The 16,566-nt window shown below is 48.4% G+C and overlaps 1 protein-coding gene across 1 annotated transcript in view; it reads right to left on the minus strand.

The window, feature by feature from the left end:
- The window catches only part of PTGFRN (prostaglandin F2 receptor inhibitor), a 467,509-nt gene that overhangs the window by 110,318 nt on the left and 340,625 nt on the right, over window positions 1-16,566 (minus strand). The window contains exon 5 of the mRNA XM_069635781.1: window positions 11,149-11,571. Coding sequence (XP_069491882.1) covers window positions 11,149-11,571 — 423 coding nt within the window. The remainder of the gene's footprint in view (window positions 1-11,148; window positions 11,572-16,566) is intronic.

Consider the following 16,566-nt stretch of genomic DNA (forward strand, 5'->3'; position numbering starts at 1 on the left):
GGAGGATTCTCCAGAATGGCCAATTTCCCTTTCCTACTGAGTCCCTCAGCAGCTTTGCTGGATTTCTAGGATTAATTTTTTTCACCTGGTAAGAGTGAGCCTTTTTTTCCCACTCTTACATGCGTTTTTGGCTATGTGTTGTACATTTCTATGTATTCATGGACAGTGGAGCCTCACCTACTCCATAGGCATCATGTTTACTGTGCGTTACACAGCACCTTCAGTGCAGTGACACAGGGTTGTCTTTTTCAGACTTCCCACTGAAACTCCATTTATTTTTCTGGGACTGACTACTGTCTCCCAGAAACATGTAAAGTTGCCATTGACTACTAGTCTTTTTAAATCACAGACCCAGTACAATCTATCTTGCATAGAGTACTGGAATGGGTTAATAGTTATCCCTTTTTGTCTGCCTCTCATGGAACATTATTTCGCTTCCCTTTCTTCAAGATTTGGCTGGTGGCAGGTGTATCTATAATTTTTTCCATACCGCAGTCTATGAAAATAGCCTTGGTATCGTTTTAGGCTAAGTTAGTAGCCTCAAACTTAAACCAGCTGGACCCCTTTGTTTTATTTCGGTTCCAGCTGGGTTTATTCGCCATTTCTTTTTGTAAAGGTCTTTCTCGCGTTTTACTCTGCGCGCCAAACCAGGTTTGGTTCCTTTGTTCACCGTCCTTTGGCAGGCTTCTGCACAGAAGCCCTGCTTAGGCACCTGAATGTCTGAGGGCGACAGGATGTGAGGGAGAGGTTTGAGACTCCCTGCACAGGGTCTCCTTGGAGACCCATGTCGCACTCTGTATGATTGGCTGTGGTGACTGTCCCGCCAGGACAGTCACCCTGCTGTGTGATTGACAGCCAGGCTGGGTGAATGGGGGAAAACTGCATGAAAAGGTGGTCTCTGGGACTTGGAAGGCAGTGTCACCACTGGATCGAGAGAACCGAAGAAAAGCTGAAGGAAGAGGACCACTACCATGACTGAACCTACCGGTGAAGCCCTGCTGCGGGTCCGAATCTCCAAACTTCGACGACAGGGAAGATCTGCAAGGAATCTTCTCCCCTTGAGCTGATGGGATCAACCAGTTCGCCAAACTCAAAGCCAGGCCTCCCTCCTCTGGTCGAATTTGCGATGCACAGCTACAGTGAACTGGATAGCCAGGAGGACTGTTTTAAGGAACGCGCCTTTTATTGATCGCTTTGCTCCGCTGCTGGTTTCTTCCCTGAGCTGTGCAGGATCCTCCAGTCTTCCTCTTTCGTTTCAGTCCGATAGTCGCTTCAGGAACCGTGAGCCTGCAAGATCTGCCAGGAACGTCTGCCTCAGCTACAGCATTCTTCTGCTCTAATGGTACTGTGCTAACCCGGTTGTTCGTTCCGTCCAACCATGGTGAAAGTGTTTGAAATCTTTCGCCAAACTGAGGGCTTGTCCTTCTCTACTCTTTAAAGTAACTTTTCTTCTGACCAACTTCGTTTCGAACTCTTGGCAAATACTTAACCGCAAGATGCACTGAACTGTGTGATCCTCTGAAAAGACTCTGGTCCATTGACTTTGGCCCACGCCCCTTGATTTGATTTCCTCACCCTAGTTAACTTTTCTAGATTGTCCTGCTTACTTTGTTAGTGCTGCTCAATTCTTGCCTAACCTCGTCTTTCCCTCCCTTTTAAATTGCTGGAGTGCCATTTTGCTCACACTTCATTTTGAGCTCAACTTGTCCAGAATCTATAGGGTGGTGTGTAGTATATTAAGAGTGTGATTTTTCTACTGCTTTACTTTAGTGAATTGTTTTACAAATGATGTGTAAATAAATGTATATTCTTTTACTCAGAAACCTTGAGTCAGTGTTTGTTTGAACCATATTAATTGATGTCCTTTGTGTAACTATTGGTACTGTTCACTTTACTCTTGAGATAGGTTTGGCTGCTCAGCCATCGCTACCACTTTACTGTGTAGTACAGGCTTGTACAAAAGGTGAATTTGTACTGTCACTTGTAGTCTTAATTGTGTGTGGTGTTCCCAAAGGGTACTGCATAGGATTCTGCCTAAAACTCGGGCCACCAGGCAAAGGTCTAGACTCTCGCTCCTTCAAGGGGAGTACCTTCTGCAAAGTTAGTAATTCCTGCTCGTGCCTTTCCCCAATTTGCCCAGAGGGGTGGTCAGGTATGGGTGTAATAAAATCAATTCCAACATTGCTCTTGACCCTCCACACTAGTTGTCCCCTCTACTGCGAAACAAGGAGTCAATACAGTCTGGCCTTGCTGGTCTTCTGCAATTGGTGAGCTCAGAAGGGGACACATTTATTCTTGTTTTACTGGTTTCTGCGGTCATATTTGGGAACAACGCTTTATGGAAAAGTTCAGAGCCCAAATATCCTTGATTAGAAGTGCCCACTGGTTGATGATGTGTGACTCTCACAGGGGCTAGTGTTTCTGCAAGGGAAAGGGGTGAGGGTCTCAAGCCCTAACGCAGCCTTCTTGGCAAAAATTTGAGAGAAATGTTGGCTTTTGTACCGTAGTTAAATGCATAGTGTCGCCACAAGGCCTTGCGGTGCTCATGCAATCGTGAACATATTCGAGATGAGTGGGCCGAAGGTGCAGTATATCATTATAATGGTAACATTCAGACTTTAAAAGGTTTGTGGCTAGGCAGATGGTTTCCCATTGCCCGGAGTGAAGGGCATCTTAAAGAGAGGGGGCCAAGAAGGCCATGGCTCATGCACCGGTCTGTGGGCCAGAAAACCGGGGGCCCTCAGATGCTTTGTGCCAGTGGCGCACAGGGCTGTATTAACAAGCCATTGCCTGTTATAAAGGTGGTTCCTGTCCATGAGAAGAGTCCAGCAAATGCTTCAGCACGGAATACAACGTTTCATGCAGAGTCGACGAAGCACGTACAGAACAGCATGTTCATGCCATGGAGTCTGGGTCAGCAAGCGAGCTGCTGCATACGCAAAATGAGAACATTTGGGGTGTCCAGACAGATCACATGAGCTAATGCCACACATACTAGAACCAAGTCGGTGCGTCCTGGTGCCCTGCAAGCAGAGATTGGCCATAGAAAAAGCTTCCTCGCAAGATTAAGATTGTAGACTCTTGCTTGACCACTTGGGCCATCTACAGGTGAATGACTGCTGTTTCGCGATTATGACGCCATGTTCAGTATGGTATGGCCACCTTCCAGTTTGCCAGAAGTAATGCAAGCTCAAGTTGTGATGGGCAATTAGGAGAATCTATCCACAGAGTTGTGCAACTCCAGGCCTGTATCCATTCCGGGTTTTCAGGTGTCCCTCAATATTTATGCAATACATTTGCATACAATGATTCTAACTGTATGCACATTTTTCCTCATGAATTCCAATGAGGGATTGTGATGTCCTTGTCCTTTACTCCCTTATGTTTGTTCTGTGTTGTTTTCTGCACAGTGGTCCAGTTGGGACCCGTGGCAGTGCAGCTCTTCCTCTTTTTGGTGGTGAACAGAGACTCTTGGGATACCCTTATGGCACCCATAGGTGGAGGTACAACCCTGTACCCCTGGTGTATGTTTTTGGGCACCTGTGTGTTGCCCCCAGAGCAGGGTACGGGATGGTGGCAGCTCCATGCTGAATGTGACAGGAGCTCAGAGTATCCTCCATTTTGGGATACCCAGGCCCTGAGATAGGAATCGGTGGATTCCTGATAGAAGGCAAAATGGCCTCTTGGTTTCTATTGCCTGTTACCTTGTTTTCCCAACGTCCTGGGAAGCCCCGACTCTGCTGCCCCCCCCGCCCCTCCGGACTGGCTGTTGGCTGGAAGAAACGTATATGGTATTTTGGGGAAGTCCAGGCCAGACTGGCTGGAGCCTTCCCAGTGACACTGTTTGTGGGTACACCCTTGGGGTGGGGCCTGTGTGAATAGAGTGTCTGACCAATATGCATTCTATGTTATGGGTGTCTGGTTTCTGTGTGTGTGACACAATGAATGAGACAGCCCTGCATGAAACGGACATGAATGCAGTGTGGTGTGCCAAAAGGCTGGGTGCTTGCCCCAATCCACATTCCTCGTTATGGATGTCTGGGTGGAAGTGAATAGCCTGAATGCATGCGAGTCCGATTGGCTGCCTGTCTGCATGAAGGCCCTTCTGGGTGATTGGCTGACTGAGCCTAGCTCAGCCAGAGTGAATGAGGAACAGATGTGTATGTGTATATCTGGGGACCTCTCACTTATGAATTTGTTCAGAAGCTGAAGTTGAAACTTTCAGCTCATCCTGGAAGCCCAGCTGGAAGAAAAATTGCTGCTGCATTTCCTTTGACGAAGTCTAAAAGCTGTCAAGTGTCTAGGACTGATCCAAGAGAGGACCTGGCTAGGAGACCTCTTCGCAAGCTACGAGGGACCATCATGCAAAACTGCTGTTCTTCATCGAGGCACCCTGGAAGCCGTCCACCGAGAATCCTGAAGAGAAGCGCCGGGACATCAAGGCCATCTAAGTTCATTGCCATAAGATTTCCGTGACCGCTGAAAGCCAGTCGAGCCTCGACGGCCAGAAGCGGGGACACCTTGACGCAGTGGTGCTAAATGACCGGAGCTGCGAAAGCTCCACCTTTGCCTAAGAACATTTGACAGAGAGCTCCCTTGCCATAACCGTTGACAACTTTGTCCCACCAGAAAAAAATTGAGGTCGCCGGCTAGCGATGCAAGTCCGCCGGTGTGTTTCCTGCTACCCAAAGCCGCCAAAGATGTCACGAGGACAGCAATGGAGTGAAGGTCCGAGGTCCAGTGCATGGTCGTGTCCCGATCGCCAAAGCTTACCAGAGGTGCATGCTGCAGCACCGACAGGCCAGGCGCCGCCGAAGCACCTCCCGACACCCGATGCCCGCTGCCGGGCCTACATCCATCACCGAGTCTTCTTTGCGGCACCAAACACTTTGCATCGAGGTGGACTGCACTCCTCTTCCAAGGACTTCCACAATCGGCGAAGAGCACTGCGCAGGTCGAAGCTGCTGTCTCAACGCCAGTGTTCCACTTTTCTTTGAGGATCTCAATGCCCTGTGGCTCCTGCATTAAAGGAAGTCCACCCTCGAGGGATGCAACGACGAACCGTCAAAGAAACTATAATTTCAGGAAAATTGGGGTGGTTGAACTTTTTGACCAGGATGCAAGACTTATTTAACATAAGTGGACTGGGCTTGTTGATACTTTTCTTTTTTTTTTTTTTTTACATGTAGCCGAGGTGGGGGGGGGGATCCTCACTCAGAATTATGTCTCTATAGCTAAAGAAAGCATGCTGCCATTATTGGACTTAACCTGCCTTCCTTCCTTCTGATCTATATGATTTGTATGCTACATAATAACTGTCAGCAGTTGATGCATTTTAAAGGGTATCTGTGGATAAGTGTGGTACCGCATAGAAATGGAAATTGGTAATTCTAATATGACAAATATATGCAGAGTATAAAGTGTGTTATTGAATTGTGTATGTATCTCTAAACCTTATTTTTATAAGAACTGTGTTAGCACATAAGTGTGTGGACACATTGCTTTGTAGGGGCTTGAGGACTCACTGTACTTAAGAACCAGCCTGCATCACATCCTGAGAGCTTAAACATCGATTGCTCGTCCTTTGCTACCCTATAGAGAACCTTGGCCGGGGTGCTCTGTGCTTCTCTCTGCCATATAGAGGGCAGGAGTACAGATAATCCCCCTCCGGTCTTTACAGAAAGACACCCTGTGAAAGGATACCCCGGTTGGTATATACCACAAAGAGACTGTATATATTTATCATTTTACACAAAGTGTGTTATTGTAGGTGTACACGATCAAAGCCTTATTTATATAAAGAACTGTGTTTTCATGAACATAGTGTGTGGACATTCCTTTGTGGGGGCTCGGGGACTACACTGTACTTAAGAACCAGCCCGCATCACCTCCTGAGAAGCTAGACCTTGATTGCTCGTCCTTTGCTACCGTAATAGAGAACCTTGGCCGGGGTGCTCTGTGCCTCTACCCTGCCATATAGAGGGCAGAATTAGAGATACCCCCCCTCCAGTCTTTACAAGAATATCCTAAAAACCAGTCAGGATTCCGCCCCTCGAGGTCCAGAATTGGACAACCCCGATTTCTATAGCCTGGGCAGGTTCAGTTTTAAATGGTTTACCTATTCAAGTATCGTGGGCCATGCAGTTTTTGAAGATGGTAAAATCGCCTAAAGTTGGAGACCAACTTTTCAAATATAACTGAAATGCTGTCAATGTAGTTACAAGAATGAGACCCATTCCAAAACAGGATTGGCAAGAAACAATTGACTGCAGTGTGGAAGGACCACAGAGCAATAAGTGATGGGCGGGGTGGATGAAATTACCTACGCACAGTCAGTGAAAATGACTTAACCCAGATAAGACTTGGCCCCAATACAAGATCTTTTCAAAAGCAGAGTGGTATGGTTCTCTGCGCCAACGGCACTCGGAAGAGTCCGGCTACTCCACTCTAAACTATGATCAGGCTTGGCTCAAGCAGAGCAGTTTTCAGAAAAAACGGTGCCACAACTAGGGTGAAACCCATCTAGCACAGGACTGGGCAAGTCACTGTTCCGGCAAAAGCTTGCAACAGAGTTATACCCACCATCTTCCGGGCGTTTAGCCAGAAAAGGGATACTGGTGATCGGACACGAATTCCCATCGTCCGTAGCATCCAGGAAGGAACAGAGGATAGCACAGGGGCAACACGCTGGTCTTGGAAGAAAGACCACGCAGAGCAACAGAGGTTCGAATCCCGGATCTGCGCTTCGAACCCAAACTCGGGTATTGCATTAGGCGCATTATAAAAAAACAAATACATAAAATACATTACAATTGCTTAATTTAAACACCGGCTCAGGTAGTGTGGATTGTGCAAAAGGGAGTCTTGTGAGACCACTGGCTGTAACACCAATTGCCTAAGGACCACAGAACCTTGCTGTAGAAAGCAAGGGTGCGAGATTAAACGGGGTTGAAGATCAGTCTAGCTTCCATGGCCTCAACTTGCGAACATTATGTGAAACTGCCTGTGGGAGAATAGGCAGACACTTGCCATGGGCAACACATGAACCTTTGCATAAGGAACTGTTTCATGTGAGGGAGCACTGTCTTGTGCTACTCAACAGAGAAAGACTGGTTTCATGAAGGAATGCCCTAGGATCCCTGGCCCCACTTGATGTTGGCAATTGCCCCGACGAAAGACCAGTGTGTCCGAAATGTATTGACCATATTATCTGCCTCTCAAGCATCGATGAAGGAGGAGCTACATTAAACTGTGTATTGCACAAAACGACTCACGGTCGTTGTTGAAATTCTGTCGTAGTCATGACTACCTGGCTGTAACCAGTACTGGGGGCGGTTCCCCAGTTCCTTACGTAGGTCAGTCTCTGCATTGCACAGTGCAGGCTCTGGTGATCACCAAATACCATGTATAATACCATACACATAGAGCATAGAGCATAGAAAAAGATATAATTCAAAATATGATGGTGCTCACTTTCTTCTAAAAGCATGAACTTTAACCAATATTCAAACAAAAGAAACACTTCCACGTGCGCCTCTGAAATTTTAATGGATTTTAGGAGTCAAAACATAGGATGCTTCACCATTTAGTAATTGAACCCCTTCCGTAGTGTGAAGGGGGACACTAGTCTTTCAATCATATAAGCCACCTGTCCCGTCAATCTTTACGGTCCTGAAGAAGACGCAGCAGTAAGTAAGAAGGCCTACACATGCCGAAACATGCTGCACGTTCGCATGAATTTTGACAGTTGATATTTGTCAGTCATTGAATGAGTCTAAGCAGAAATGACAGGCTGCTTCTTAGAAGCGGTTTACCATCAAAATATGGAACAATGTGTGAGATAGATGCTTGATTGACACCCTCAATGAATGATTGACACCCTCAATGAATGAATGATGCATTTTCTTTGGACTTTTTCAAAAACAGACAAACTTAAGACCAGTGTTTATTTATCAGACAGGAACATTTGCATTTTAGCATTAAGCATATTTATTCTTTTGAGAGATTGTTTTTTTCATATTTTAGATTTATAGATACAAAATATATAATAATTATATTTCCTGGCTGGTGTTGCATGTGGAGGCTTGTTCAGTCTCACCTTTGGAAATAGTCAGACCCTGATATGGGGTAACCGGAGGAGAGCAGACTTGGGCGAGTGAAGTCCTGATGAAGTGGATCAGGAACAGTGCAGGATTCCCGCCCAGTGCAAAGTCTTCCGGGCGGGATAATGAATTTTTCTAGGGCTGGAGTATTGTGCTGCTTAGTAGGTGCAATTGTGGAATTCTGAACATAGACACTGGAGATACCAGTGGACCATCTTGTGGGTGGAGTGTAGGTTGGGCCGAGCACACAGCCTCTGGTTCAGAAGCCCATTGGCTACAATGGGGCAGAGAACCACCACTTCGGCAAATCTTGTAAAGGGGAATCTGTACATCACCGGTTTGGACCACAGATGAAGGGCTGCGGAGAAAGAGGTAGCGGGGATATTGCATCGGAAGACTGGCCAGGAATTCAACCAGTATTGCATCAGACGGCGTGGGAGTGGCGAGTGTAGAGAAGACTACTCCCATGAGCCTCTGCTTTGAATGAACTTGCTCCAGTTCAAACAGGACGGCTGAGCCAACCTAAAACAAAGCGTCCGCAACATGTGTTTTTAAGTCTAGGGGTGTGGAAAAGAACTCACCAGCTGGGAGTGGCATATACTACATTGCACATCGGCCCCCCCCTACTCCCCAGGAACGAGACCTTCCAACGCACCCGACAAGACGCTGAAATGATGCAAAGATGCGGGGGCAACCCATCCTTAGTGGTCATGGACAGGGGGCTCTCCCTGCATGGATTCATCGAACCTACCGGGTAATTCCATGAGCCGCCTGCAAGGGTTCCAGGACGTAGCAGCCGAGAACTCAAGTACAAAACATAACCGCGCCTACAAGGCTTAGAGGAAGCAGAGAAGAAAGGTGGGCGGGAAAGTACTGCCGTGGCATTCCCAGAATATCAGACTATCCAGCCTCCTGTAAGGCCAGATTGGCAAAGTGGCTTTTAACCTTTTATTTAACTTCCACCTCAAGCGAGGTGGCATTTCCGAAGAGGTATTATTGCAAAACAGGATCCTGTGAGCGATTACTCCACGTGGTAAAAGGAAAGCACGAGCAGAAGATGGTGGATCTGTTGCCAAAGTAGATAATATAGAATTCCTCAGGGAATCACCGCTAAGTGCACAGCTTATTTGGGGGATGAGGTGGTTTGCAGCAGAGCTTCCCCCTCTGCACTGGACAGCACCTTGAAGACCTCCATGTGGCCTTTAGCATTTCATGATCAAGAAGACCCCCCCTACGATGATCCTACCTTCAGCTGGAGCGGGGAGCAGTCTGCATACTAACCGGCAATCCAGACGCTCCGCTGAGTCCTCCTACGAACTCAGAAATGTACTGTATTTTGAGCGGGCGCCATTGCCAAAAGCTGTAAGGCCTGCGTACGAGAATGAGGTGGGCCTAAAGGAAGGTACGCGTTTGCGTAGCTTTACGCCGGCCCCAGGGGAGAAGTACGCCAGTTGTTGGCCAGGTGAAGCAGCTTAGGAAGAGAAGCAACGGAAGGGGAGACAAAATAGAGACAAGGGATTCAAGACAGTGTGGGCTAAAGCGTGAGCAAGGTGAGGTATTGGTTGGTGGGAAAAAGTGGTACTTGGGTGTAAGTGTGTGCAAGAGGAGTGAGAATAGCAGAGGGATACTAGGGGGCGTACAAGAGGAACGGGAAGGTGACCGGGAGAGTGAAAGGAAGGAGACTGTGGCAGAAGGGTGTGAGGGAAGTGTAGCGTAGTAGAGCAGAGAGGGGAGAACCGTGGCAGAGAACAGGTGACTAGGAGCAGCAGGAGAACGAGGGAGAGAGGAAGAGAACGTGCACACACAATCTTCCATCATGCCTCCATCATTACGTTTGCACTTGTACTGTAACTAGTGCCTAGATGCCTCTGTTTTGTGAACTGCTATAATTGTAAAAATAAATAAGTAGAAGAGGATCTATGAACATTCCTCAATTTGTTTTTGCCAAATGTCATTTTGCCGAAATGTGAATAATTCTTTTTGCAAATTTTATGAAACACCCCCCCCTGCCCCCTCACCCCTCCTTCCAACCGCACCCCTCTTGCTACATACTTTACCCAAGTTACAATCTATACATGTGCAGTAAAAGAAAAAGTCTGGCAGAAAAATTCTGTGAAAATGTAATTCGGCAAATCTGGGGAATCAACCCCTCCTCGATTATTTGAATAAAAACCTTTGACCCGTTTTGAGAGTTGGTGTGTTCTTGAGGCCATCTGTGACCCACACCCTAGTAACTACCCATACCAGGCTGCAATCTCATTTAGCCTAGGATTCCCACCTGGGGAACCCCTAGTCTGGTGCGATCAGTCGTGCGCCCATCATTTTGTCCAAAAACCTTTGACCTAAATAGGGTGCTTTAACCCCATTTACTTACTGGTTCGCTGTTGCAAAAACGTGTGCATGAGAACTTTTGGACTTCCCATCGCTTCCCCCGTCACAGGCGTTTGGCTGCATCTTGAAGTCTAGAGACTCACGGCTTACTCGCTTGATACTGGCGGGCTGCCGACACAATGTGCCTGCGTTAAAGTCATAAAGCAGGGTATATGGTAGGTTTTTTTTAAACATTTCTAGGTGTGGAGTCTGTGGCATGGGTGCACATGAGATTCCCTAGTTATGCCAGCTGTCTCATCTCACACCAGCAGTGCCCATGATGCCAACATTCTATGGGTGGAGTCAATGCAGCAACGAGAAAACAAAGAGGCAAAGGGAGCCGGGAACAAAGCTATTGGGAGCCCACCGTGTCCAGGCCCACTATATAGACACTGTTGGCAATGACGGTCAGATTAGTGGGGTTAACTACAGTATGCAATGGTATTGTAGTCATTTATATAGCACCATTTCCCCATTTGTACGGCTTCAATGTGCTTTGTGGTTGGAACGCACTCAGAGACCATAGTCCAGGTATGGGAACCTTCCAAGAGGAGGCTTAAGATGTGTGTGTGCATTTGGCCAAGATTAGAATTTAGCAGGGCTGGGTTAGCTCCATTAAGCAATACAATTATCACAAATATACATTAATAAACCCAAAGAATGGAGAGCCACTTACCTTCGATGGGCCAGAAAATGTTCACGGACTTCGAGGTTTCCTCCTTACTCTTGGTCCAGCCATCGATGCCCTCCCTGCTCCACGAGGATATCATACAATGATAATTGCCCCGGTCCGTATCCAGTGTCCGGCGAATCCGCAAGCTATAGCTGGACACATCAGGCTTGAAGAAAACCATGTCCCCGTCCAGGGCGCGCTCCTTGTACCGGTCCTCCACCTGTAGCACAGAGTCCTGGTCCATGCTGCCGATCAGCTCTGAGGCCGCAATGGCGTCGCTGCGAAGCCGGGGCTCGTAGTACCAGGACACGGAGAAGCGCACTTCCGCAGCGAGCTCTGCCGTGGACACCTTGCACACAAGCTCCATAGGGTCTTCTGAAACCGTAGGGATGGTGGGGGCTTCCAGGGAGATCCGATATGTGGGTACTAGCCATAAGGGGGGAAAAAGGAAAGTACAGTGAGACGAAATAAAATAATAAATGCGATGACACATCAAACAGAGGAAGGGGAAGGGGGCTGGAAGAGGAAAGAGGACACACTGTACACAGAACAAGCGGGGTCTCTCGAACCAACACCCACCCGCACGACACTGCACACAGATGCCAGTTCCTCCTGGTTCTGAACCTATCCTATCATTCTATCCTCACTAACACACCAAGCCCTCTTCTCTTGCAGAGCCATGCGAGTGCCTGGAGACTGCCCTAGAGTGGTAGCGGTGCGTGATTTAAATCAAAATATTATAAAGCGGGGAAAAAGGAGGAGGACAGCTGGGAAAAAGTACTGTAATTGAGCAGGAAAGGAAAAGGTTGAAAAGTTGTAAACCCGGGAGGAAAGAAAATAAAATGAGGGGGCACTGGTACAAAGGAGGGGGACAAGAGCAGCAGAGAAAGAAGGGGAAGCCAGAGGGGACAACCGGGAGGACAGAGGGGACAACCGGGAGGACAGAGGGGACAACCGGGAGGACAGAGGGGACAACCGGGAGGACAGAGGGCAGTCCGAGAAATTAAATCTATGAGGAGTGAAGATTGAACCAGAAAGGAGGAAGGGGAGATCTCAAATATCATGGAAAGAAGTGCAACGGGGGACATTGGAAGAAAGCAAGGAACACTGTGGATAAGATGAACAATTGGGAGAAAGGGGGAAATTGCTAGAAAAGAGGGAACATCAGAAGGGAAGTGGGAGCATCTGAAGAGAAAGGGCAATAAGAACCCTTACTAAGAAAGGGAGAGCAGTGGTACGGCAAGAAGGTCAAAGGGCATGCCGACAGCAACAGATAAAAAGGAAAGAATGAAAGAACGCAGAGGGGTGGCACACATGTAGCAAGGAAAAACAAAGCAGCATTGACAACGCCAAAAGCTTTGGCTTTTGTGTAGCCATGGGATAGACATTTGCCAGGCAAATGCCCATCTAACAGCAATGCAAAAGCAAAAAGACGGTCGGCTTGGCCAATGCTCGTTTTCAACAGCACTTCAGAGCAAGGACAGGCATAGTAGTTAGCAATAACGGCACACTTGTTGAACACATTTTGTGTCACCCCAGAGGGACATTTAGTGTTAAGTAAGCAATTAAATCTCACAAAACTGCTTTGAAATAACACGATGGCACAGCGTTTGATTGCTCCAAAAGCCAGCCCAAAAGATTGGGTAAGAAGCAGGTGGGAATGGCCACAGGGATTTGCATGGCTAGTCAATGGGTGGGTGAATAAGCACACGACCCCCACAAGCTCGGTCTCGCTCTTCGTAACCCATCTCCCAGCAAGCTGTACTCCAATGCAATAGTGTCTGCTTATAGGAGGGGCTTTAGCGTCACCTAACGGATCAAACTAAAAAGCGTGCACGAGGGGGGGCGGGGGAGGGGGGAGTAAGAAAGAGTTAAGGAATGCGAGCAGGGCAGGCAGTCATCTGTTATTAAACACAGGAAAGGGCTATTTTAAATTAGAAGTGACCAGCAATTTCACACCGAGGGAAAGCGCCGCGCGCCCCCCTCGGGCAGGAGACGTGCCGCACCAGCTCCCAGCCCGGCTTCACACAAAGGGGCCCTGAAGACGGGGACAGACCAGGGCAGGAGCCCGCACGTGGGCCGGAGAAAGCACAACGTGCCCGTCGGCAAGCAAGACCTAAGTGGCACAGGGGGCATCGTATGAAAATAGGCCTGTGTATTGGGGCGGGATCTGGGGCGGTCAGAAAAGGGAGCACAACCTAACTCGTCCTTTACAACCCCCTCTAAAGTCTAGAAGTTTAATGGCACGGGGGTTGTATGACAAATGTACTTGCCCATTTTTTTTATCTCTTCCTCCTTTGAACACGTTTTTCTATGTTCTCTTCATGGGGACACGCGTGTGTGTCTGGGGAGTGGGAGGATCGTGCTGATGGAGTGCTTGAAAAGTCTGCATGGTGGGTGCAGAGAGTAATATTGTGACGTTAAGCACCCGTTCCAAGGGCTGGAACGGGTTGAACGAGGGCTTAACGCCATTTGCACCCATCCCATGGGCTGGGACGGGGTTAATTAAATGTTTTTCCTTCACGTGAAGGTCTCACTTTGCGGCGTCCCGTTCACAAAAAGAAAAAAAGACTTCCAAGATGGCCACCACGGAATGGGAAGGCGGGGCTCCGTGCGGAGTCCCTCTTCCCTTTCCATGGAGGCCATCAGGGGTAGTGGCAAGAAGCACGGCAGCAAGTGCCGCAGTGGTTTTTGCCACTGCCGCTAAGAGGTAAGGCTGGGGGGCACACAGGGGGGGGTCTAAAAATAGAAGGGGAAGGTGGCAGCCAGGGGAACCGGCCATCAGGCGGCTTGGAACACGGGCTCATATTGCCAGTTTTAGCCCACGTTCCTAGCCATCTGATTAGCACCCTGCTTGGGGGAGACAGCTAATGAGAGGACACACTGTGCGAATGTTCAGTCAGCTGATGCCCGGTAGATGGAATAGATGGTGTGCCCAGTGGGTTTCCCTTCCAGGTAACTTGTTGGCCTGTCTAGGGCTGACCCTCTAATTGAGCCTGTAATCTGGATTAGAATCATGCAACTTGGATGAAGTATCTGAGGTTCTTGAGTGATTTGTGTACAATGATACCATTTCACAACCAACTTCAAAAGAAGTCTGCTGCCACCACCAGTATTGTTCGAAAGGGCAGACAGTGCTCAGGCCACGCACATCTTTACTGTAATGCTAGAAATGCATCAGAGGGTAAAGGCCTCCATATCTTTGTCCTTCACTGCTTTTTATCATCTGTTCCGTTGTGTTTTCCACACAGGAGTTCATGTGGGACCCCTGGCGGTGCAGCTCTCTTTTGGTTTGTTGTACAGACCCACATGATACCCTTATGGCACCCATGGGTGGGGGTACAACCCTGTGCCCCTAGTGTATGTTTTTGGGCACCAGTGTGTGACCCACAGAGCAGGGTATAGGCTGGTGGCAGTTCCATGCTGAATTGACAGGTGACCCGACTGTCCTCCATTTTGGGATGCCCAGACCCAGTCATTGGAATCAGTTGATGCCTGATGGAAACAAGATGGCCCCCGTGGCCTCTTGCCTTCCATCGCCTGTTACATTGATCTTCCTGAAGTCCCCGGAAGCCCCGACTGTCCCTTCCCCCTGACTGGCTGCTGGGTGGAAGTTCCATATATGGTAGTGTGGGGGAAGTGCCGACCAGACTGGCTGGAGCCTTCCCAACGACCGTATGTTGTGGGTACGCCTGTGGGTGGGACCTGGGTGAATGGAGTGTGTGACGAATATGCATTCTGTGTTGTCGGTGTCTAGTATCTGGTGTTTGACAATGACTAGACAGTCCTGCCCGAAACCGGTATGAATGCAGTGTGTAGTGTTGAATGGCATGGTACTTGTCCAAATCCACATTCTGTGTTGTGAGTGTCTGGATGGAGAAGAAAGGCCTAAATGCACCGTGCACCTGATTGGCTGACTGCCTGAATGATTGGTTGCCTGGGTGTGACCCAGCAGAATGAATGGGAGATCAACTAGTTTATCTGGGGGCCTCTCACTGCTAGAAATCGTTCAGAAGCTGGAGTTGAAACTGACATTGAAACTGAAGCTTAATCTTGAAGCCCTGCTGGAAGAGAAGTATTGCTATTGCTCTACATCGATCTAAAAGCTGCTGTGTCTCCAAGAATTGACCCAGAGAGGACCGGGTTAGGCACCCTCTTCCCGAGGTACAAAGGACCATTGTGCACCGCTAACCTTTGCCGAAGCACCCAGGAAGTCAGCCTATGAAAGACTGTCAGCCGGAGACTGGGACCACCAACGAGAAACGAAGAGAAGCACTGGACAGCTGTCGACCAGGGTTTGCAGGTTTGCTATAACCGTTGGAGGCCCGTCGAATTTAGTTGCCCAGAAGCGGGGATTGCTTGACGCTGTGCCATCGACTGGAGCCACGATGCTCCTTTGTCCAAGACAATTTGATTCACGGACGCGCTCGTCCGCACCGCCGACTGCCTTATCCAGTCGGAGAAGGCCAGGCCGTCGACACGCTGAGGAGCATCTGCCGGTGAGTTTCCCGCCACCCAACGACCGTAGAGATGTCGGATGACTCGACGCCGTTTCTGGGCCACAATTCTACACAAACTCTTTGCAGTCCTGAACTAACGACCTCGAGGTGCCCCCCACGCCTCATCCTTGCAGGAAGTCATCGACGAGCACCTCCAGGACCGAAGCTGCTGCCTCCACACTGTTGTTCACCCTTTCTTCAAGGGATCCCGACGATCCGTGCCTCCTGCATTAAAGGGAGCCGCTCAAGAAAGATTTGTCTAGACCCGTCGTCGAAAACTACGAGTCCAGGTACATTGGGGTTGTAAAACACATTAGAAGGAAATAAGACTCATTGAACAATATATGGACTGGGCTTGTGGTATATCTTTACCTTACAGGTTTCCCAGGTGGGGGGATCCCCACACAGAACTGTGTCTAGTGGTAGGGGCCAGTATACTGCCAATTGTTCTAACCAACTGCTTTCCTCCTATGGCTATTGTTGGTAACCGTTATTACTTTGATCTGTGTGACATTTGACCAGAGTATAGTTGATGCACTTTAATGAGTTCTGATAATAATTGTGGTACCACTTAGAACTGTATATATTTGCCATTGTAGATTAACCGAGCACAAAGTGAGTTATTGTGATTGTGTATATAACCTTGAACCTTAATTATATAAAGACTGTTTTAACTAATACAGTGTGCAGACATTCCTTTGTGGGTGCTTGGGGACTACACTGTACTTAAAAACCAGCCCGCATCACCTCCTGAGAAGCTGCGCCTTGATTGCTCGTCCATTGCTATTGTAATAGAGAATCTTGACTGGGATCCTCTGTGCCTCTACTCTACCATATAGCGAGCAGGACTACAGGCACCCCCCTCCGGTCTTTACAAATACCAACCAAAGAAAAAGCACCATGTTGCTCCCTCAAGTGGCTC

Source organism: Ambystoma mexicanum, chromosome 7p, assembly GCF_040938575.1.
Source record: "Ambystoma mexicanum isolate Mex_15411 chromosome 7p, UKY_AmexF1_1, whole genome shotgun sequence".
Taxonomy (NCBI): Eukaryota; Metazoa; Chordata; class Amphibia; order Caudata; family Ambystomatidae; genus Ambystoma; species Ambystoma mexicanum.